This window comes from Pseudoliparis swirei, chromosome 21, assembly GCF_029220125.1.
Source record: "Pseudoliparis swirei isolate HS2019 ecotype Mariana Trench chromosome 21, NWPU_hadal_v1, whole genome shotgun sequence".
NCBI classification, from domain to species: domain Eukaryota; kingdom Metazoa; phylum Chordata; class Actinopteri; order Perciformes; family Liparidae; genus Pseudoliparis; species Pseudoliparis swirei.
Window position 1 is genome coordinate 8,510,423 of NC_079408.1, and position 22,945 is coordinate 8,533,367.

General features: G+C 46.0%; 2 protein-coding genes and 1 non-coding gene across 6 annotated transcripts; 2 read left to right on the top strand and 1 right to left on the bottom strand.

Annotated features, from left to right (window-relative positions):
- Window positions 1-241: 241 nt before the first annotated feature.
- LOC130211603 (NLR family CARD domain-containing protein 3-like) lies at window positions 242-4,365 on the top strand. 3 transcript variants are annotated; one of them, XM_056442459.1, is made up of 7 exons: window positions 242-631; window positions 963-2,518; window positions 2,591-2,685; window positions 2,857-2,940; window positions 3,078-3,161; window positions 3,373-3,450; window positions 3,549-4,365. In XM_056442459.1, the coding sequence occupies exons 1-7, from the start codon at window positions 322-324 to the stop codon at window positions 3,865-3,867; spliced, it is 2,526 nt and encodes an 841-aa protein (XP_056298434.1). In that variant the 5' UTR covers window positions 242-321; the 3' UTR covers window positions 3,868-4,365. The 3 variants fall into 3 exon arrangements, 2 of the variants coding, with proteins under 2 accessions (XP_056298434.1, XP_056298433.1); XM_056442458.1 differs by having other exon boundaries at window positions 963-2,685; XR_008835107.1 differs by lacking the exons at window positions 3,078-3,161; window positions 3,373-3,450; window positions 3,549-4,365 and having other exon boundaries at window positions 2,619-2,685; window positions 2,857-2,872.
- On the bottom strand, window positions 3,993-4,066 carry trnai-aau (transfer RNA isoleucine (anticodon AAU)). Its single transcript has one exon. It is a non-coding gene; the product is annotated as a tRNA-Ile (tRNA).
- A 98-nt stretch (window positions 4,366-4,463) lies between the features above and the next one.
- On the top strand, window positions 4,464-13,881 carry larp7 (La ribonucleoprotein 7, transcriptional regulator). Of its 2 annotated transcripts, XM_056442460.1 has the most exons (13): window positions 4,464-4,576; window positions 5,021-5,220; window positions 5,316-5,416; window positions 6,362-6,445; window positions 8,117-8,281; window positions 8,401-8,503; window positions 8,639-8,938; window positions 9,095-9,248; window positions 9,373-9,515; window positions 9,926-10,056; window positions 12,097-12,256; window positions 12,796-12,887; window positions 13,478-13,881. In XM_056442460.1, exons 2-13 carry the CDS (start codon window positions 5,028-5,030, stop codon window positions 13,553-13,555), a joined length of 1,704 nt encoding a protein of 567 aa, XP_056298435.1. In that variant the 5' UTR covers window positions 4,464-4,576; window positions 5,021-5,027; the 3' UTR covers window positions 13,556-13,881. The 2 variants fall into 2 exon arrangements, with proteins under 2 accessions (XP_056298435.1, XP_056298436.1); XM_056442461.1 differs by lacking the exon at window positions 6,362-6,445.
- The last annotated feature ends 9,064 nt before the right edge of the window (window positions 13,882-22,945 follow it).

Genomic DNA, 22,945 nt, shown 5'->3' on the forward strand with positions numbered 1-22,945 from the left:
AGACTGTATGAGGCATATTCAAATGGATCGATAGGACAACTAAGTACTTACTCTACACGTTGTGACACACACAATCTTGTGATGGGAGGTTCTACCATTAACAGGAAGAACAGGATATGCGCGACTGCGTTCTTACAACAGGAGCTCTTTCATCAACACAATGTTGTCACAGGGAGAACGCGTTCTTTCTGTATACATGACATGCGGTCTACATCCTTCTCCCCCTTTCGAGGAGGGAAATTGCTTCACATGAATCCAGGAACTCCGATCGAAAGTGGCACCATCGGCAGATGATTTGCCGAGGATTATTCCAGATCGGTGATGGTGGAAAACGAGGGTTGTAAATCTTGTTTGGCGGCTCTCGGGGTTCTGCGTGTTTCCCTCGTTGACCAACTGGAGGGGCGGATTGACTCTCTGCTGGACATCTTAGTCAGTCGGGAAGTGTTCACTCGGGATGACCGCGAGGAGGTGCTGTGCCGGCTCGGGCCTCGGGCCAGAGTGAGGACGGTGTTGGACATCCTGACGTGTAAAGGCGAGGAAGCAGCCGAGATCTTTCTCTCAATCAGCAGTCGTCAGCAAGAGGCACAGACACACTCCCGAGCAGGCGACACAGACCAGCCTCAGTCCGTAGGTATGCAAGTCATTGGTGCATTTAAGATGACGATAATGCCATGAGGTAAAAACACTAGAACATTCTGTGGTGCTCATTACATTACATGTCATTTAGCTGACGCTTTTTTCCAAAGCGACTTACAATCCTGTTACATTCATACACTGTAGACGCAGCAATTCAGGGTTAAGTGTCTTGCTGAAGGACACATCGACTAGGGCGGGGATTGAACCTCCAACCCCCTGATTGAAAGACGGACCTGCCAACCACTGACCCATAATCGCCCTCATGAAGCACTTCTACTCTTCAGTTGGCATACACAAATCAACATGACTCTTATCTTCTTCTGCAGAGTACAACAAAGTCAAACAAAAGCATAGAGACGTCCTCGCCCGTCGGAGCGAGGGCATGCTCTTCTACAACACTCGTCACGGAGAGAAGATCCTGTTTTCCGAACATTACGTCAATCTGTTGCTGGCCGACGGACACCAGGGCTTGGAGAACAAAAGACACGAGGTGCTGACGTTTGGGCAAAAGCGACTGTCTCTGCAGCAGAAGTCGGCGGTGCAGCGCAAGATCACACCGGCCAAACTCTTTTCCAGCGCAAATGGAAAGCGTCCGGTCAAGAAGGTTCTGGTGTCGGGGGTGGCCGGCATCGGAAAAACCATCCTGGTGCAGAAAATGCTGTTTGATTTTGGTAGAAACGGAGACCATCTTGGATTTGACTTCATCATTCACATGACCTTCAGAGACCTGAATCTGATCGACAAACCGACGAACCTCCGGGAGCTGGTCCTGCGTAAAAACAGGCACCTCGCCAAGGAACTGGATCACATTTTAGCGAATGACAACAAACTGCTGATCATCTTCGACGGCTTCGATGAGTTCAGACACTACAGGAGCTGCGACGTGGACGCATTTGTGACCGAGCCGGATGAAGACGGGGCGGTGGTGGAGGTATTTGGGAGTCTGATGCAAGGGGAGCTGCTTCCCAACGCCTCTGTCATGCTCACGAGTCGACCGGCAGCCATCAACCACATCCCCGTGGGCTGCGTCGACCGCTTTGTGGTCATCGCTGGTTTCTCCTCCGCCGAAGTTCAAGACTTCTTCTCGCGTTATTTCCAGGACGGCGCAATTGCGGAACGCATGTTCGCGGTGGTGTCGGCGAACGAGCTGATGCTGACGCTCTGCTATATACCTGCGTTTTGCTACATCGTGTGCTGCATCCTCAAAGAAAGCAAAGACCTCTGTGGAGAGGGCCCCAAGACCATGACGGACATTTACATGCAGTACCTGGTGGCCATGCTTCGCTCTCACACTCAAGCGAGGGCCGAAACATTTCGCGGAGAGCAAGAAGCGGGGACCGTCCACCCGCTGTCGGATATCGTGCTGAAGCTGGGACGCCTGGCCTTCCAGAAGCTGATGGAACATCAGACTCTATTCTACGGCAGCGACGGAGATGTCGCGGCGTTGAAGGGATGCAGCCTGGCGAGCACCTTTCTTGACAAGACGGTGGCACAAGAGCCCGGCTGCAATGAGGATGTCTACTCCTTTGCGCATCTTACCGTTCAAGAGTTCTTCGCTGCACTTTACTGTGCAGTGACGGACCACCCACTGCCTGATGCACTTCAGCGCAGTGCGGGGCTTGGGGAGGGGTCCAGCAACGGACATTTGGACCTCTTCAACCGCTTCCTTTCCGGAATCCTCTCTGAACGCAATGCTAATCTTTTATCAAGGCAGGTGGGGCTGAGCTGCCGTAAGGACAAAGTGGACGACTATCGTCAGAGGATCATCCAAGACCTGACAACGCTGTGTGAGAGTGGGGCCCATATCCTGAACCATTTACACTGCCTGTTTGAGCAACAGGACCCGTCTCTGGCCCTTGCTGTGCAACCAAAGACATTGCAGGTGAATGTCAGCGATGAAACGCTCTCCCAAATGGATTACAATGCCATCAAGTACTTCTTGAACCTTACAAAGGGCATAATCACTGAGCTGGATCTGACAGGGACAGGAGTAAGCTGTGACGCACTTCGGGACATTCAGCCCCTGCTGCTCAGATGTCAAAGACTTTGGTGAGTTCCTCGTAAAAAAAAAAAAACTTGTTTCACATTTTTGCAGTTCCATGTGAGTCATGCAGATGGCTCTGCACGCATCAAGGAGTGAAGTGTCAGGTTTCACCACCACCATGTTGACGAATATATATTGTGGTTTATGCACTAATTCCACTTCTTTCTTTTTTTAAGGCTTGGAGAAAACAACCTTGATATGAACACAGTTCAAGTCATTGTGGATGTGCTGCAAGTGTCGGAAAGTATAACCAACCTTGGGTAAGCTTTTGTTGATGAGAATAAAACCAAGATGTATATGTATAGATACAATTACAAGCACAAAGTGGATATAAAGGGTACAATTGTTATTCGAAAGTAATGAATCACCCAGACATGTTTCATACTTCCCATTTTAGACTTGGATGGTCAGACATCGGTGATGATGAACTACTTGCAATTTCTAGTGCCATACGGGTGAAAAAAAACCTTCAAGAGCTGTGGTAAGAGAGTTGTCGCAATATGGCATGTGATCAATATTGGGGAAATGAAATTATTTTCAGCTTTGTGGTTGCCAAGTCAACTTTTCTTTCAAAAAGTATCATCTAAAATATAAAATAAAATAATTTCATATTTGGTTGGCGGTGTTATTCATATGTAAAACATTCAATACATCATTGAGGACATGTTACTCAGAGCTATATGCCTTCACAGGATGGAGGGAAACCGAGTGACCTACAAAGGGCTGCTGTCACTTCGTGATTTGACCCCAAACCCTCTGAAGAAAGTTGTGTGAGTCTGACCTGTTTCAACAAATAATTCTCGTATACATATTTTAACAATATCAATTGTTGATCACATACGCTTCTTTTGATTCCATCTTCATACAGCGCCATATGGAATGACATAACTGACACAGATCGAGAGTCGTTTTGCACCCAGGAAAGCATAACGGTGAGCTTCACAGATGATGATATGTGGGCAGCGTGGGGGAAATGGGTTTTCAAAAGGTGCGAAGTCAGCAGCAATGAGAAGTTAGTGACGGTGCTCCACAAAGTGTGCAACATATCAGTCCACTGCTTAGAGGCCCAGTGGGCGAAGACTTTCTACAAGGAACTATCACAGCTCATCAAGCACAGGATTGAGTGCTGCACTGAGGACGACATGAGCAAGAAGCTCAACAAGTTTGACCAGATATTGAACTACTGAGAGAAAAAGGACTACACAGAGTTCAAGTTATAAGCTGGAACATAAACAATAACATTTAATGTTGAATGCTTCGGATGAAACAAACTCATAGTGGAAGACTAGGCGTGGTGAAAGAAAAAAATGTATGGCCAGTATGGGGATTGAACCCATGACCTTGGCGTTATTAGCACCACGCTCTAACCATCTGAGCTAACCGGCCACGAGACGTTGTGGCTCGCCGACACAATCTGTTTTACGTTACGTTTTAGTTTTCTGCCATGAATTGCACACTGTCCTTATACACTCGTGCTACGTAGCGTATGGAGGATTTCTCTTCCAAATACAATTTCACATGTATGTGATTTTTGTTTACTATGTATTATGATGTATTGATCTGTTTTCTGTTTAAATTTGAAATGCTACTCCTTGCGAATTCTTCTATTTTTTAAAATATTAATTTTATTTAGACAATCCGATTTGTTGTAACTTGTGGACAATTAAATATCAATAAAATGTTGAAACTTCTAACGCATACAAGGGATTTGTTGCATTTTATTGTGGAATAATGTACCGGAAGTTGTGTAAACTGCTTCCTCTGAGTTTGCTCTGACGAATATATGCTGCGACACTCAAGTTGTTCATATGAGGTTAGCCAGCAAGCTAACCTGTTAATCGTTATATTTTGTATATGCAGCGGTTCAATCTAGACGGATTCCTCGTCTAAAAGAGGGTGAGTTATCGTTACTGTTATGCCAGTTCAATGTTAAGTGAGCGTCGGTGTATTTTGAAAATGCAGCGGGGATGACTAGCTTTTTAAAAATGTCACTACCCGCGAACCGACGTAGAAGCTGTTTACGACTCACAGCTTAGCGATAGCTAACACACGATCGGCTCCCTAACAAGACCCACGGGCATTTTACGGTGGTTTACTAACTAACGCTAGTTTATTTATGTAGCTACACAAGAGGGGGGGTGTTCATCCTGTTGGGTCAATCTGTGTGAACGTTATTTCACGAAGTGTATACACGAAGGAGACGATCCGGTAACCCCCTTTGAAAGAGCGCGACTAAGTCCACGAGCAAAGTATTTAAGTAACCTTCCACGCAAACGGACGCAGTGAATCTCATGTCCTGCTCTATTTGACAAGCGCGCATGTTGCTGACCTGTGTTACAGCCGCAGGATGGCTGACACGGAGAGGGACGCTGCGAATGCGAAACTCGGCAGCAAGAACAAGGAGACTGAGAAGAAGAAGAGGTCCCGTGTTAAACAGCTGCTGGTTGACGTGAAGAGGCAGGTGGACTTCTGGTTTGGAGACGTCAACCTCCATAAGGACCGTTTTCTTAAAAAAATCATCGATGAGTCAGATGATGGATGTAAGGGGCGATCAATATCAGTAACGCACTATATTTCTATCAACCATCTAATTTTTTGTCTTAATCATTGTACTAACTATGTTATTTGTTTTTAGATGTTGATATATGTATGTTGGCAAGCTTCAATCGGATGAAGACGCTGACCAGTGACACCAAGCTGATTGCCAGAGCGCTGAAAACTTCTTCTGTCGTTGAGGTACACATTTTTGAATGATGTCTTGTTCATGTTTGTATGTTCTGAGAGGTGGTGCATGGCTCTAAACTATGGAGGACTTAAAATGACTTAAGTATAAATAAATAAATGCATGAATAAATACAAGAATAAATAAATATATGCTTAAATAAATGTATAAATAAATACAGGAATAAATGTATAAATACAGAAATAAAAACAGAAATGAATGAATATAAGTTATAACTCAACAGGACATCATTAAATAGATGTATTTCTACATTTCTGTATTCATTTATTTATATCTGTCCATGCGTATTTCTTCATTTATTTATGTGTGACATTTATGTTGATTTATAACTTATATTTATTAATTCCTGTATTTATTTATTTATACATTCATTTAAGCATTTATTTATACATTTATTTAAACATTTATTTATTCATTCCTATATTTATTAATGCATTTATTTATTTATACTTAAGTCATTTTGAGTCCTCCATACTAAACTAATGCCCAGTGAAGGTAATGTTGTCTCTTCTCGTCGACCGGAGAATATTGATGAAAGGATGATGAAGAAGAAAAGTTCGAGCGACTCAGCACTTGATAAGAATACAAAGTTTATTCTACAAGATACAGGTCAAAAACAGACGCTTAGTACGACGAGACTTTCAGGTACTGAATTGAGAAAATCTAACAATATGGCATTTTGCTACAGGTTATACACGAGAAAGAAAAGAGGCGTTTATGTTAATATCTATAGGCCGGCCCCCTCATTTGGGAGGGCTTCGAGTGGGCTTCTAGCCCCCACCCCACATGATCACATTCCACACAAAACGCCCCTCACCACAGACACCTTGTGAACCTCAGGGCTCAGCTCATCCTCCGACCTACAGATTTTGATACCTGACATCTTGTGTCATGGAAAATACACGACAGTAATGAACACAAATGTGTTTTTGTTTCAGGTTAACCTCAAGGGAGATAAAGTCAGACGTCAGTTTCCGATTGGAGACGTACCAAATGATGTCGACGAACGCACAGTCTATGTGGTAAATAAAGAGTGTTATGTTTAGGGCTGCAACAACGAATCGATAAAAATCGATTATTAAAATAGTTGGCAACGAATTTCATTATCGATTCGTTGTGTCGAGCGATTATTACGGCGCTCAATAAGTCACGGAGTATAAACAAAGTTGAGTTGAGCGCAGAGCGGCGCAGGGGAAACAAGAGCGGAGCGAGAGACGGAACGCTGCGTTGTGAGAGCCAATCAGCGCTGAGCTGCTCCTCTGTTGATGAATCTAATTGGCTGCTGCTCACGTGGCGCTGGATGCGGAAGTCATTCACGTAGTCGGAGACATTCACGGAGCTGTGTGCGCCTCCGGGTGACGTTATGAACCCAGACACCAGGGCGCTACATGTCACGACGTGTGTGGCATTTCCACAAGAGTATGACGTAGAAAACATGGTTATTTATTCCGTGGCGGATAGCGGAAAATATTTTTCCACGGAGAAAGGCAACGGAGATAAGCCCCGACGTCACTCGCTGTGTGCGCTGCGCGCGCAGACATTTAACGGAGCGGAGCAGCGCGTGCGCTCTGATCGCTCTTTTAATGAAGTATCGAGACTAAAAATATGCTAAATCACATCGTTTTTAACGTACGGTACTTTGTTAGCATCGCTACACCGTGCAGCGTGACGGCAGCGGATGTAGCGGACTAACATTCAAGCTAACCTAACTTCCCAAACGCTGTCGACATCTGAACGCTGATTGGCCGAGACGCGACACGTCAGGTGAAAAAAATAATAAATCGTAACGCGTCTCTGATATTGTTCAGGGGGCCACATGGGGACCACTGCTCAGGAGAGGAAAGCTGTCAGTCTGTTTGTGACGGGTTCATCACCATGGTGACCAGTGAACAGGTTCATCACATGCTGACCAGTGGATCTCCAGGACCTTTCCATGACTAAACCAAATTTCCATGATTAAACATTTTGTGAAAACTCTGTCTATACGTGACAAAGTGAGAAGATGTAGTATTTAAACTAACAATGAGAATTCCAAAGCATAACGTATATATACCGTGTAAATTAAAATGTGAATAAAACACATTTGCATTACTTTTCCAAATATTTTGGGATTTTATTTTTTGCAATTACTTTTATAGGCCTGCTAATAGCCATTTAAAAACTCCATGACTTTTCCAGGTTTTCCATGACCGTACAGACCCTGTTTTGAATAAAGGGTTGAAAATTAAAGTTATTTTTTTAATCCGATTAATCGATTAATCGATAGAATAATCAACCGATTAATCGATTATCAAAATAATCGTTAGTTGCAGCCCTAGTTATGTTCTTCTTTCCCTCAGAGATGTCTGTACGACACATACAGAAGGAAACATAGTTGTATCTTTAGTTGTAAACCATTCCAAATGTGTTCCACTTAATTTTCAGGTGCAGTGTCTGTGAGTGACGGGAAGTAAACCTAGACCTAAGTTGTCCCGTGTAAACTGTCCATAGGGAACATGTTAATGTGCTCTGAATCCATAATATTGTTCCCTCGTCATCATCATAGGAAATACACCTAACATTGAGCTTTTTTCTGCGTGGAGACTTGGAATACTCATTTGCTGGTTATTATAGTGTTATATGCCCGCTAGTAATAACAACACTGTTGGATGATAAGATAATACTTTTCTTTCTTTCTTTTCTTTTGTCACAAGGAACTCTTGCCCAAAGATGTGACTCACAGCTGGATAGAGAGAGTGTTCACGACATGCGGCAATGTGGTTTATGTCAGCGTCCCGAGATACAAGAGCTCTAACGACGCCAAGGGCTTTGCCTTCGTAGAGTTTGAGACGTTGGAACAGGCACAGAAAGCCATAGAGGTGATAACTTCAATAAAATCAATACAATCTCTTTGTTTAAAATCTCTGATTAGTCAGTCAGCCCAGTGTTGGATTTTGACATGAAGAAAACTCATGCACGATTGTGACCTTTGAAACAGATGCTGCACAATCCCCCTGAAAATGCTGTGAGGAGGCCGGGGATTTTCCCTAAGTGGAAAAATAAGAAGTCGGTCCCTCTGCCAGCCGACATACCACCATCAGGTACAGTTCTATCAAATCGCTTCAGTTACATCACTTCCTCTCTATACCCCTGTCTCATGAGATATCTGATGCTGGCATAATATCAAGAACAAGGTTTTTGATGCATTTTGTTGTATTGGCATTCATGTGTGGCAGGTGAGGAAGACGAGAAGAAAAAGAGAAAGAGAAAGAGAAAGAAGGAAGGTGCCTCTCTTGCTGAAGACTCCAGAGAGCAAGACAGGGACGCAGGGCCGCCGGAGCTAAAGAGGAAACGCCTGGAAGAGGGGGATTCTGAATCGGACGTCGCCGCCACTCTGAAGACACCGGAAAAACTGTCGGATACAAAAAAACGACGGTGCCAGACGGCAGAGGAATCCGCTGGTGACATGCCGTCTAAGATGAGGAGGACGAGTGAAAGTGAAGCTGGAGAGAAGGAGATGGATTTAGCTAAGCCTAGTAAGTGATGGTCCACAATACAGATGAGAAAACAAGTCAAGATGCAGATATCTTTACTTCCACTCTCTTTGCGTCTTCTTCACTACCTAAAAATCTAAAATAAATGACGTATGCAGATTGTTTACAGTTGATGTGCCAACTGTGTTCCCCTTTCAGATACTCCCACTAAAAGTGACACGGAGGGAGGTGTTGAAGAAGGGAAAGAAAACCGAGACGATTCAGCAGTTAAAGCGAAGAGGAAGAGAAATAAGAAACACAGGGAAAAGCTGAAAATAGGGGAAGAAGTCATCCCGCTCCGGGTTCTGTCCAAGTAAGATTCCACTTCCGTTCTTCATGTGTCGACAAGAATGAATTCCTAATTGAAAAGCTCCTCCACAACAAAACACACTTCAACACACTGCTGATTGTCTTTGGTCCTCCTTTGGCGGCATTAGGAAAGAGTGGCTTGAGTTGAAGGACGAGTATCTGGCCTTGCAGAAGTGCAGCATGACGTCCTTGAAGAAGTGCATCAATAGGATCGATCACAAGGAGCACGCGAGTCCACAGGAGAAAACCAACGACCCTCAAGACGGTAACGGTGAGTCATTATTTTCATGATTCCAGTGCAGATGGACAAACTGCAGACTGGTTAAACGGGGGTTTTAAAACCAGAAGATATGAAATAAAGCAAAAGGTGGAAGCTCAAATTAAGTACAATGAAGTGGTTCAAAGAAAATAGATCAGTTTCTTGTCGGAGATGTCTTTTCTTATAACAAGTTCATATTTTTTACTAAAACTCTTCCCGTCTAACATCGTTTGAAGATGACCGTTAAATTTGTCCTCAAGAGTATCGATATCACGGTATTACTCAAAAAACATCAAATCAAACTCAATGGTTACGAGTTGATGGCAGTCATGAACGAGATGGCTCGGCAGCTGCTGGTTGAATACACAAACACGAAGGGTTCAGCTCTTTTCTATGTGGTGATGTTTGTGTCCTCCTTCTAGTTGTGAAGGGTGAGAAGAGTGAGAAGAGTGAGAAGAGAGAGAAGGAGATTAACCAAGGCCCTCAGTTTACCAGCGGCGTCATCATGAAGATCACGGACAACAAGCCGCTGCCAGGGAGGAAGTTCATCAAGGTACGGTGTGACTGGTCGGCCCGACTGGAGTTATCCACTTCATCTTCATCAGATCATAAACAACGACAGACCAACATACTGCTCATGTTCTGACGCTGTTTTTCTTTCCTATTCCAATGTGCACATTTCCATTAAAATAATCATCATAATTTCCATGACTAAAATGGAATCTGTCCAATGCATTGTTTGGACATAGAGATTTCTAAAAATCTCTTTTTTATATATGCATTTCTGTTAAAAAAAACAAATCTGGACACTTCTGTCTTGGCTAACTACAGACCCATCTCGAAACTTCCTTTTATTTCAAAAATATTGGAGAAAGTCGTACTCTTACAGCTGCAGTCTTTCATACATGCACACAATATTTTCGATATGTTTCAATCCGGTTTTAAAGCGCTTCACAGTACTGAGTCTGCCCTTCTAAGAGTGTTCAATGACCTCCTGGTCACTACAGACTCTGGTGACTCTGCTATCTTAATGCTCTTAGACCTCACAGCTGCTTTTGATACGATTGACCATTCCATCCTTATCTCGCGTAGAGCACTGTGTGGGTATCAGGGCACTGCCTTAGAGTGGTTCAGGTCCTACCTGTCCCAGCGATCTTTCTCTGTTAGGCTTGGTGACTTAGCGTCTTCTGCCCCCTATCCTGTGGAGTTCCCAAGGTTCCATTTAGGGCCCATTTTATTTTCCTTATACCTTCTCCCCTTGGGCTCATTTTTAGAAAACATGGCGTCTCCTACCACCTTTATGGACGACTCCCAAATATACATACCCCTAAAGAAACGATCTGCTCTCTCGCGCGCCTGGTTGACTGTCTCAATGACATAAAGGCCTGGATGGCGAAACTTTTAAACATAAATGAGAGTAAGCGGAGGTAATTGTGTTTGGACCAAATGGCGATGTCCTCCATTGACCTGGGTTCCCTGCAACAGTATGCAAAACCCATGGTCTCTAATCTGGGCGTTAAAATCGACAGTGCTTTTAAATTAGATAAACAGATAAACTCTGTGGTTAAGTCCAGTTTTATCACCTGAGGCTGCTGTCCAAAATTAAACCGGTTTTATCCGCTTCTGATTTTGAGCGTGTATTCATGCATTTGTTTTCTCAGCGTTTAGATTACTGTAATGCACTTTATGCGGCTTAAACAAGACTTAGCTGCCCGCCTGCAGCGTGTGCAAAAAGCTGTTGTCTCGATGCTACAGGAACCCGCAAGTGAATCACATCACCCCAGTCCTGTCTTCCCTCCATTGGCTTCCTGTCCACTTTAGAGTTCATTTTAAGATTTTATTGTTTGTTTTAAAAGCGCTATGGGCTGGCCCTCAGTACATCTCTGACCTCATACAGGTGTACACCCCTCAAGGGGTCTGAGATCGGCTGACCAGCTCCTCCTAGTAGTCCCTAAAACTAAGAAAATTACCAGAGACCGGGGCCTTCTCAGCAGTAGCCCCAGGCTCTGGAACGACCTGCCCCAGGTCAAATTGTCGCCCACCCTCCAAACCTTTAAGTCCCGTCTGAAGACCCACCTCTTTTCCATCGCTTTCGAGTCAGTTTGAGCTATGTTTTGTATTGATTTCTCTCTATTTTGTTTGTATGCCTTTTATCTACTACTGTAATATTATATTTTATTATTATGCTATGCTTACTGTGAAGCACTTCGTTAAACCCTCTGTTTTTAATATGTGCTATATAAATAAATTGGATTGGATTGGATTGGTAGTATCGAAGAATGAAGGAGGTTTTCCTCTCGTCTGGATTCAAAGCAAGATGGTTAACCGGGTTATTTATTGCAATAGTTTGGATTAGAGTCATGTGACATTCTCCAAACCAGCAACGCTGGCGGGTTGGCGTTATAGATAACTGAAGTTATACATTTTGATATTCAAGAATGTTAGGATCACTCACAAGCTCTGCTGTGAGTGAGGTCCTTGTTCATCGTAAAGTTACACAAACACAGGTCTACCAGTGTTACTAACTTACACCTCATTCAAGACATCTGTATGGTTATTTACCAAAGTTTTAATTGTTTTCTATTTCATGTAGGATGCTCTGAGCAAAATATCCCAGGTAGCTTACATTGACACCTTGGACGGCGACACCGAGGGTTTCATCCGCTTCCACACCCCGGAGGATGCTAAGACCGTCAGTGAGGCGAGAGCAGAGCTCCAGAAAGAGCACAGCTGGAAGGTCGAGATTCTCGCAGGTATGCATTTTTATATTCTTGTTTTTGGTCCCGCAACGCTAATATGACTCTTGGTCTCACCCACGAGATCCAGGCACTTGGCAAAGGGAGTCATCCTCGCCTCGGGAGTCTGCATTTTAAAGTCAATCAAATGTGCTGTGTGTCACAGCTGCATCATAAATCTATTTCATGTTGTTATAAGGCTGTATTTTAATGATCAAAACAGTTTTCACAGCATCACGTATATTTATTTACCTTTTTTAAAATTCAATTCACAAAGAGCCGTCATGAGACAAGAATGTGCAGACATGCCGTTCTGTATTTTATTGTGTGAAGCACTACACATGTACTATAAAAATAAAGACAGACGCAGTGTGTGTCTCCTTATCCTCTCCGGTTGAGAAGAGGACTCGGATGACTGAGCTGGTTTTCATATTTGATCACGGTGAAAATAATTAATTGGGACGGCGCCCGTCAGCTCGTCTTCAGTTTTGTGTTTCAAAGGTTTCTTCTGAATAATAATATGAGCATAATGAATCGCCATTCAATGACTTTTAAAGGGGACCATGAACAACGGTACTGGCAGAAGATCCTCGTGGACCGCCAAGTCAAGCTCAATCGTCCGAGGGAAAAGAAGAGGGGCACAGAGAAGGTGAGAACCCCAGGAAAATACAGACACATACATGTTATTGTACACGGCAAAATATTAATAACCATTCCTTTTTGATTGAGTAAACCAGATGTTTACAGTATGTCATTTGGCAATATACAAAATGTACAAAGGATGGACAAGATTAAGATGCATATTTGAGCTTTTCCTGAATCCACTGTTGGATATGTATTAATACCTGGATGATTCCATCAGCTACTCTCATTCCACCTGTTTAACCCTCCTGTTACCTTCACATTTACTAACAGATTTTACCCTCTGGGTCAATTTGACCCCAGCAATTAAAACCTCCAGAAAATTATTAGAATTAATATTGTTTTCCAAGTTTAAGTGTGAGGTACTTTATGTTTGTTTGTTGACTACCTAAATAGCCCTTTAAATATATAAAAAAGTTGATATTTCTTATATGTTTGACATAGTGAAAAACAGCCTGGGGTCAAATTGACCACAAAGAACACCGACATTAAACATTGAATGGGGTCAAATTGACCCGAAAGGTAACAGGAGGGTTAAAACAGTGCTGCCTTCTTTTAAAAATTGTTATTTAACTATCATCAAATTTCTTATTTCAGCTCATATCCAAAGCCGAAAAAATCATCCTCGCCCGGGCCAAGGAGGCCTATAAGCACATCCGTTTCCAAGAAGACTGACAGCTGCCGACGCCGCCTTAGACGACCGTACATGTTTAGCCATGTGGACTTTACGTCATGTGATGTGAAGCGGACACTCTATGTTAATGCACACCGGACCGGATGGGAAACCTGAACACACGTAACCAGTTATAAATGTCCCCTTATCTTCTGTTTGCACTGGAGTTTAGCAAACTTTTTTCTTCTTTTAATTGTTTTTACTGAAAGCGTCTGTGTACGATGTAGATATGACTGTTTTAAAGGTTCTCCCAGTAAAGATGTATCCAATCAATGCATTTCCTTTTGAGGATATTTTCGTTTTTTAATAAAAAATATAATTCTTTGAAGCATTTATTGTTTGGTATTTATAACACAATTGTCCTTGCTCTATACAGTTTGTGTTTAAATAATAAATTAATAGGTATTGCTCTATTACCATAAATCACTAGTTGGCATGGAGTGTTCACCCTCGATGAAAAGTGGTCACTGTTTAGCAGGTGCAACATTTTTATTTCGACACTATAATTGGTGTGATGGAGCACATTTAGTCATAACTCGTTTCCCAAATGGAATATGAAAAGCCTTCAATCAAGTAGGTTGCACAACACTCAAAGTGAGTTGTGCTGTGCAGTATAAGTGAGCCGTTTAATGGTGTAAAAATAGCTGCCGTTACATAATCTCAGTTGCGTTTATGGCTTTTATTGTTGAAACGGTAGAAGCTACCCGGGGTCATGTGTGGCAGCCCCACATCTCACCACCAGCTTAGCTTCTGCTGGACACCATGCAGGTGATCCTTTGGCTGACCTCCCCACCATCGGCCCTGGACACCCCTCTGTCCAAAGATCTGGTCCACTACATCTTGGAGTCTTCAGTCTCAGGCATTTCAAGTTTGAAAGCGCTCCTTTCCCATCAGGCCAGCGGCTTGTCTTGGAGGCGTGCCAGCTGGAAGCTTTCTCATCCGATTTGGGATGGTGGCGAAATGTCTGCGGTGTGGTTTTCTTTAGCCTGTCCGGCTCCTCTTTACGGACCAAGAGGAAGCGCCGCGGCTTGTCCCAACATCTGCAATCCTCCTTCGTGGTAGTCGTGCCACCAGAGCGCTCCTTGGCTGTGCCTCTGCTCCACTGAGGCGGCGGGCCCGGTTTGGCCCGCCGGCACTCGTGTTCCGTGTCGTCTGCACGTGCCGCGGAGAGGACGTCGCGGTCGTCTGGCGGTGGACCGGATTCTCTGGCCTGGCCTTTGCCGTGGATCTTGTTTCCGATGGACCAGTCCTTGAACGCCTGAAAGAACGAACTGGCCTCGTCGCAAATGTCTTGGTCCCAGGCGACCCGAGGCTTCAAAGGCACATCGGGCCCCGCCAGCAGATCGTTGGTCGGGCGTGTCGGCTTCACCCTGTGTCTGGGCTGCACCGGGTGGGTGACGTAGTCTGATCTGTAGCTGGTGACGCTTTTTGCACCTCTGGGAATTTAAGAGAGTCGGCTGCAACTTGGACCGCAGTGTTCTGGAAGGGACTTTGGGAGCGACGGCCTGTGACGGCTAATCCTTGGTTGACTGTCAAGCTCTCAGCAGGCTTGTATGGCAGAAGCTTATTTACTTTACATGCCTGGAAATCTCCTGGGGGAGGGATGGAGAGAAGAAATAGAGAGTGTGAGAGAATTTGAATGGGGGTGTGCATATGTGTTGTTTTCTATTCCCGCAAACAACAACTTACTTCTGTACACCGACGTGTAGTCCTCCACCATGGCAGCCATCTGGTCCGCTCCAAAGTGCATAGGATTGTGTGTGATGCTGCTGCATCTCCGGTGATGTTTGGGTGATTCGGATCGCAGCGGGGCATCATGTTGGGGTTGTTTTGCCCATTTTTTGGTCACACCGAATGATCTGAAACACATGTTATTGTTGGGAATTTTTCTCTTTCTATTTTAAAAAACAGGTCCAAATATATTCATTCTCCTTCTCCTCTGGAATTAATGTGCTGACTTAAATAGCTGCTCAACGCCAGTGTCCTACATCTCCCAGAGTGACACAAGGCACCCAGGTGGGCAAAGACAACCACTGTGTATATTACCTCAGAGTGTTCATTTCAGCACTCGTCCCCTTCAGCGCGTGGTACGGGTTCCTCTGGGTGGAGCTAGTGAACATGTATGTTACATGTCCGTTTTAAGGTGTTATGTGTGCTGACTGGTAATGTATTTTACAGAGAGGATTCACCAGCCCCTGTAGTCCCACCTGCATGCACCTGCCTGGCCAGCAAAGAGGTCTCGTGACTCGGAGGACCAAGCCAGTATGACATGATGTCTTTATGTCATTATAGTGAAACCATATTGTAAATAGTTTGTGTGAATAGTTGTTTTCTATTTCTCAACATGTATATTATGTAGTCTTTTAAATTTTTTAATGTATAATACATATTTATTTACACACAAAAAAATGTAATGGTCATTTTTCATTTGCACACACCCCACAAAGCATTATCTGCAGTATAAAGTCATTTCTCAGTCCCATTTTTATCATTTTGGTGAATGGCGTGACAGACCACATAATTTCTAAGAAAAAACATTGAAGAAATTGGGTTTTAGAGATTTATTTACATGTATCTAGCATTTTATTAATATATTTCACTGCTTTTGTGAAACTAGGACCTTTGGTAAACCAATTTCAAACACCAAAATAGTTCGTCTACATGAGTAAAAGTATGTTTTCACAAGAGATATGAAGAATTAAAAAAATTCGAACTTCAATTTTCAGCTTTAGGGCCATATTTTCTCTTTCCACTTGTGCTTGAGAACAATTGTGCCTCATTATATAGAGATCTGAGATTGTTCTGCAATTTTTTATGTAAAATACATGGGTATCTCAGGGGCGGTTTTTCCTACAGGCGGTATAGGCGGCCGCCTAGGGCGCGCGCATCGCTCAGCCGTGATGCGCGCACACAGGTGAGCACACTCTCACCTCTCACTAGCACCCCCCCCCCCCTCCCGGTCCCCCAGACGGGGGAACGGGGGGTGCTAGTGACTTTTTATTTGCTCGGTCCCGATGCGCGCAAACCGGCGTCGGAGCTCTGCGGCGCGCGAGACGGCGGGCAGAGGACTGTTAACGCCACACGTAGAGACAGAAATGACATGCTTCCGCTGTAATGTGGCGCTATAGAGAAAGTGACACGGGGGCGGGCAAATTATTTTAATGTCATGTGATCTACCCCGCCGCGATCGACTGGCAGGAGGTATTGAGCACCCCTGCCTTGGACCATTGGGAGGGGAGAGGGGGGGGAGCTGGCTCATTAGCATTTAAAGGAACATGCACTCAAAACAGATTTATCTCTGGGGAGGTGTTTTTGACAGGGTAAAAAGGGTGCTGTTTGAAATGATTCTTGTGGTATTTTGACCAAAATATGTTACAAACATTTCATTAAGACCCCAAGGAACCATATCAACTTGTGGAAAAATGGGCATAATATGGGTCCTTTAAGAGAAGGTGTAAATTCAAGAAAATGACCCAACTGTTACCATGGTGATAGAATTCTCAAATAGAAAGCCCCCACAACAGCTACAGTGATCATATCACATGACCTACAGAATGTCGCCTTTGATCCAAACCCCCCACAAAGCTACAGTGATCACATGACCTACAGAATGTCGCCCTTGATCCATGCATGGATGAGGTCACAGATGATGTCACAAGGCAGTCTTTAAGCAGGTTCAATAGAAGCTCTAGTTTTTGACACAGTGCTTCAACAACTTCCAACCAAGACTTCAAGGATTTATGATATTTGGACAATTTACTTGTTACAGCATGCAGATGGCGAACAGAATGGACAGAAAATTCAACCGTTTTGAAAAGATGGATGAAGACAGTAAGACTGTTGAGAATGGGCAGAGTACATGGGAACGAATTATCATACAAGATCAGGAGAGGAACTTTCAGACCCAGCTCGGCAGGAATGATTTAGCAGGACAACACCTCTTGCAAATGAAAGAAAATGCACTGCAGAAAGCCCAACAGGAACGGCAGAGCAAGACAGATATGGATGTGTTTGTTTTGGGAAAGAGACACGAAAAGCAGATGAAGGAAAAGTCTGAAAAGAAAGCTGAAGCTCTTCGGTCCATCTCTGAACACAGGTTGAAGAGGATCCAGGAGAGAGAGCAGAGAGAAGAGGCCGAGCGTCAAAGCAATGCAGCCTGGATTCAGGATCAGAAAGATGCCGACAGGACATTCCGGGAGGAGAAGGAATTGAAGGCACAAAGGATCAGAAAAGAAAAAGTCCAGTTGAACAATTTCAATGACTCCCTGCACGCTGATAAACATCAAATTCAGCAGACACCGATGAGGAAGGACCGCGGAACGACAAGAAAAACAGTTGGTAAAGGAGTATATTTTAGCCAAAACATCAATGCAGATACTGCTGCCACCCGGTTGATCCATGATGATAGAGCTAACAGGAAGCAGCAGCAGGATGGCAAGAGACTGGAAAGAAAAGCATTGGTAATTCCTGAATTACATGAAATGCATCTATGTCCAACTCCCCCACCTGCAGAGCTGAAGAAAGACTCCCAGAGAACCAGTCGGGTTAGAAAGTTAATCAGCAATCCTGAGGCTGTCTTCCACAGATTAGAAATATGTCATCTGGATAGGGAGAATCAGGTGCTTACTGAATTAAGGACCTGTAAACAACAAATGGCTGAAGCGGAAGAAGATGGTAGGATTGTGAAGGAGGGGCAGAGTAAATTGGAAAAAATGATGATACAGGATCAGGAAAGGGACTGTCAGACCCAGCTCTGCAGGAATGCTTTAGCAAAACAACACCTCCTACAAATCAAAGAAAAGGAACTGCAGAAAGCCCAAGAGAAAAAACAAAAGAACAAGAAAGATATGGAAATGGCAAAACACCTGGAGGGCCTTCACACACTGGAACAAATACAGCAGGAAGATCAACACACTTTGCTGAAGCAAGTGAAACACAAAAGACTTGTTGAGGATATCTCCAGAATTAACTCCAACAGAGAAAAAAACACAGAGATACTTAGGACAGAGAAAGAGCAAACCAAACTTGCTTGCGTCGAAATGGAAGGGAAACTCCTTCAAAGAAAAGCTGAGGCAATAGTCAGGTACAGCAGACACAGTTCGTCTTTGCATATTACTTATGAAAAGCTGGCCTTCTTAAAGAAGGAACAAGCTGCTGTCACAGCTGAGAGGGATGAGAAGATCCTTGTCAACGGTTTGGCAAAGAGACGGGCCCAACAGGAAAAGCAGCAGAAGGAAAAGGCTGAGAAGAATGCTGAAGCTCTTCAGTCCATCTCTGACCACAGGTTGAAGAGGATCCAGGAGAGAGAGCAGAGGGAAGAGGCCGAGCGTCAAAGCAATGCCGCCTGGCTTCAGCATCAGAAAGATGCCGACAGGTTATTCCTGGAGGAGAAGGAATTGAAGGCACAAAGGATCAGAAAAGAAAAAGTCCAGTTGAACAATTTCAATGACTCCCTGCACACTTTCACCAAGCTTGCCCCCCTCCCCAATAAGCAGGCGGTCCAAAAACCACGGATCAGCACATGTCGTGTCACTTCCAATGGTCCCTCCACATCCTTCCTTCCCCGCCTTTTCATTTGAGAAGGTAAAACCTTGAGTTGACCTGGAGTTGGCCGGGACGGGGACCTGGAGTCGTCGGAGCGGGGGGCAGGGATCTGGAGTTGGCGGGGGCGTGGACCTGGAGTCGGCTGGGGCGTGGAAGGGGGGCGGGGACCTGGAGTCGGCCGGGGCGGGGACCCGGCATCGGACAGGGCGCGGACCTGGAGTCGGCGGGGGTGGGGACCTGGAGTCGGCCGGGGTGGCGAAGGGGGGCGGAGACCTGGAGTCGGCCGGGGCGGGGACCCGGCATCGGACAGGGCGCGGACCTGGAGTCGGCGGGGGTGGGGACCTGGAGTCGGCCGGGGCGGGGACCCGGAGTTGGCTGGGGCGGTGACGAGGGCCGGGGACCTGGACTCCCGGCAGAGTCCAGGTTCCCGGCCCTTACCCGTGTCCCGGTGTCGCGCCAGCTGGGCGACTCCAGGTCTCCGCCCCCCGTCGCCGCCCCGGCCGGCTCCAGGTCCCCAGGCCGACTCTAGGTGACGAGGGCCGGGGACCTGGACTCGGCCGGGGCGGGGACCCGGCGTCGGACGGGGCGGAGGGCGGGGAACTGGAGTCGGCCAGGGCGGTGACCTGGAGTAGGCCGGGGCGGCGACGGGACACGGGGAAGCCGGAGTGGCGACGGGACACGGGGAACCCGGAGTTGGCCGGGCCGGCAACGGGACACGGGGAACCCGGAGTCGGCCGGGGCGGCAACGGGACACGGGGAACCCAGAGTCGGCTGGGGTGGTGACGAGGGCCGGGGACCCGGACTCGGCCGGGGCAGGGATCCGGCGTCGGGCGGGGACCTGGAGTCGGCCGGGGCGGGGGGTGGTAACCTGGAGTCGGCCGGGGCGGCGACCTGGAGTAGGCCGGGGCGGCGACGGGACACGGGGAAGCCGGAGTCGGCCGGGACGACAACGGGACACGGGGAACCCGGAGTCGGCCGGGCCGGCAATGGGACACGGGGAACCCGGAGTCGGCTGGGGCCGTGACGAGGGCCGGGGAACCCGGAGTCGGCTGGGGCGGTGACGAGGGCCGGGGAACCCGGAGTCGGCTGGGGCGGTGATGAGGGCCGGGGACCTGGACCCGGCGTCGGACGGGGCGGAGGGCGGGGAACTGGAGTCGGCCGAGGCGGGGACAGGGGGTGGGGACCTAGAGTAGGCCGGGGCGGCAACGGGAGACGGGGAAGCCGGAGTTGGCCGGGGCGGCGACGGGACACGGGGAACCCCTTGTGGCCCAGTGAAGGTGACTGCACATTAGCTTGTTAGGTTTTGGGGCACATAGCAAATTGGACGAAGACATCCGTAAACTAGCGTACGGCGGCGAACGGCGTAAGGCTGTTTTTCACTGTGTCAAACATATAAGAAATATCAACTTTTTTATATATTTAAAGGGCTATTTAGGTAGTCAACAAACAAACATAAGGTACCTCACACTTAAACTTGGAAAACAATATTAATTCTAATAATTTTCTGGAGGTTTTAATTGCTGGAGTCAAATTCAAGATTCAAGATGTTTTATTTGTCACATACACACACAGGGTGTGGCAATGCTCAGCAGGAATGTGCAAGGCAAGTACACACTATTTACAATAAAAACAACACAAGTGTGTGTGTGTGTGTGTGTGTGTGGAGTTCACAGTCTCCGTCTCAGTCTCTCGCCTGCCTGACCGCAGCAGCTGAAACAGTCTGTTGTTGGGTGGTGAGGATCCTTCATGATCCTGCCGCTCTGGTTCTGCACCTCCTGGTGTACAAAACCAGGCTGTGATGCTTCCTGCTACAGCTCCAGAGTAGAAGGACTGAAGGATCCTCTGGGAAACTTTAAATTTCCTCAGCTGCCTGAGGTTTGCCTTTCTCACCAGAGTGTCTGTGTTTGTTGACCATGTCAGATCCTCGGTGATGTAAGGGTAAAATACGTGTCCGTTACATGTATGTTACATGTCCGTTTTAAGGTGTTACGTGTGCTGACTAGTAATGTATTTTACAGAGAGGATTCACCAGCCCCTGCAGTCCCACCTGCATCCCCACCTGCCTGGCCAGCAAAGAGGTTTCGTGCCTCGGAGGAACAAGCCAGTATGACATGATGTCTTTATGTCATTATAGTGTAACCATATTGTAAATAGTTTGTGTGAATAGTTGTTTTCTATTTCTCAACATGTATATTATGTAGTCTTTTAATTTTTTTAATGTATAATACATATATATATAAAAAATATAAAAAATGTAATGGTCATTTTTCATTTGCACACACCCCACAAAGCATTATCTGCAGTATAAAGTCATTTCTCAGTCCCATTTTTATCATTTTGGTGAATGGCGTGACAGACCACATCATTTCTACGCTATTTCGATGCTGGAGTCGGCAGGGGCGGCAACGGGACACGGGGAAGCCGGAGTTGGCCGGGGCGGCGACGGGACACGGGGAACCCCATTGTGGCCCAGTGAAGGTGACTGCACATTAGCTTGTTAGGTTTTGGGGCACATTGCAAATTGGACGAAGACATCCGTAAACTAGCGTACGGCGACGAACGGCGTAAGGCTGTTTTTCACTGTGTCAAACATATAAGAAATATCAACTTTTTTATATATTTAAAGGGCTATTTAGGTAGTCAACAAACAAACATAAAGTACCTCACACTTAAACTTGGAAAACAATATTAATTCTAATAATTTTCTGGAGGTTTTAATTGCTGGGATCAAATTGACCCCGAGGGTAAAATATGTTAGTAAATATGAAGGTAACAGGAGGGTTAAACAGGTGGAATGAGAGTGTATCTGATGGAATCATCCAGGTATTAATACATATCCAACAGTGGATTCAGGAAACGCTCAAATATGCATCCTCATGCACCAGAGCGCTCCTTGGCTGTGCCTCTGCTCCACTGAGGCGGCGGGCCCGGTTTGGCCCACCGGCACTCGTGTTCCGTGTCGTCTGCACGTGCCGCGGAGAGGACGTCGCGGTCGTCTGGCGGTGGACCGGATTCTCTGGCCTGGCCTTTGCCGTGGATCTTGTTTTCGATGGACCAGTCCTTGAACGCCTGAAAGAACGAGCTGGCCTCGTCGCAAATGTCTTGGTCCCAGGCGACCCGAGGCTTCAAAGGCACATCGGGCCCCGCCAGCAGATCTTTGGTCGGGCGTGTCGGCTTCACCCTGTGTCTGGGCTGCACCGGGTGGGTGACGTAGTCTGATCTGTAGCTGGTGACGCTTTCAAACGGTGCTTTTCGCACCTCTGGGAATTTAAGAGAGTCGGCTGCAACTTGGACCGCAGTGTTCTGGAAGGGACTTTGGGAGCGACGGCCTGTGACGGCTAATCCTTGGTTGACTGTCAAGCTCTCAGCAGGCTTGTATGGCAGAAGCTTCTTTACTTTCCACGCCTGGAAATCTCCTGGTGGAGGGATGGAGAGAAGAAATAGAGAGTGTGAGAGAATTTGAATGGGGGTGTGCATATGTGTTGTTTTCTATTCCCGCAAACAACGACTACTGCCGGTTAAGCGTGCTTACTTCTGTACACCGACGTGTAGTCCTCCACCATGGCAGCCATCTGGTCCGCTCCAAAGTGCATAGGATTGTGTGTGATGCTGCTGCATCTCCGGTGATGTTTGGCTGATTCGGATCGCAGCGGGGCATCATGTTGGGGTTGTTTTGCCCATTTTTTGGTCACATCGAATGATCTGAAACACATGTTATTGTTGGGAATTTTTCTCTTTCTATTTTAAAAAACAGGTTCAAATATATTCATTCTCCTTCTCCTCTGGAATTAATGTGGTGACTTAAATAGCTGCTCAATGCCTGTGTCCTACATCTCCCAGAGTGACAC

Coding starts and splice junctions, on each gene's coding strand:
- LOC130211603 (XM_056442458.1), top strand. CDS start 322: ATGGTGGAAAACGAGGGTTGTAAATCTTGTTTGGCGGCTCTCGGGGTT. Junction 632..962: donor AGACCAGCCTCAGTCCGTAG/GTATGCAAGTCA, acceptor CTTCTTCTGCAG/AGTACAACAAAGTCAAACAA. Junction 2,686..2,856: donor CTCAGATGTCAAAGACTTTG/GTGAGTTCCTCG, acceptor TCTTTTTTTAAG/GCTTGGAGAAAACAACCTTG.
- larp7 (XM_056442460.1), top strand. CDS start 5,028: ATGGCTGACACGGAGAGGGACGCTGCGAATGCGAAACTCGGCAGCAAG. Junction 5,417..6,361: donor AAACTTCTTCTGTCGTTGAG/GTACACATTTTT, acceptor TTTTTGTTTCAG/GTTAACCTCAAGGGAGATAA. Junction 8,939..9,094: donor GATGGATTTAGCTAAGCCTA/GTAAGTGATGGT, acceptor TTCCCCTTTCAG/ATACTCCCACTAAAAGTGAC.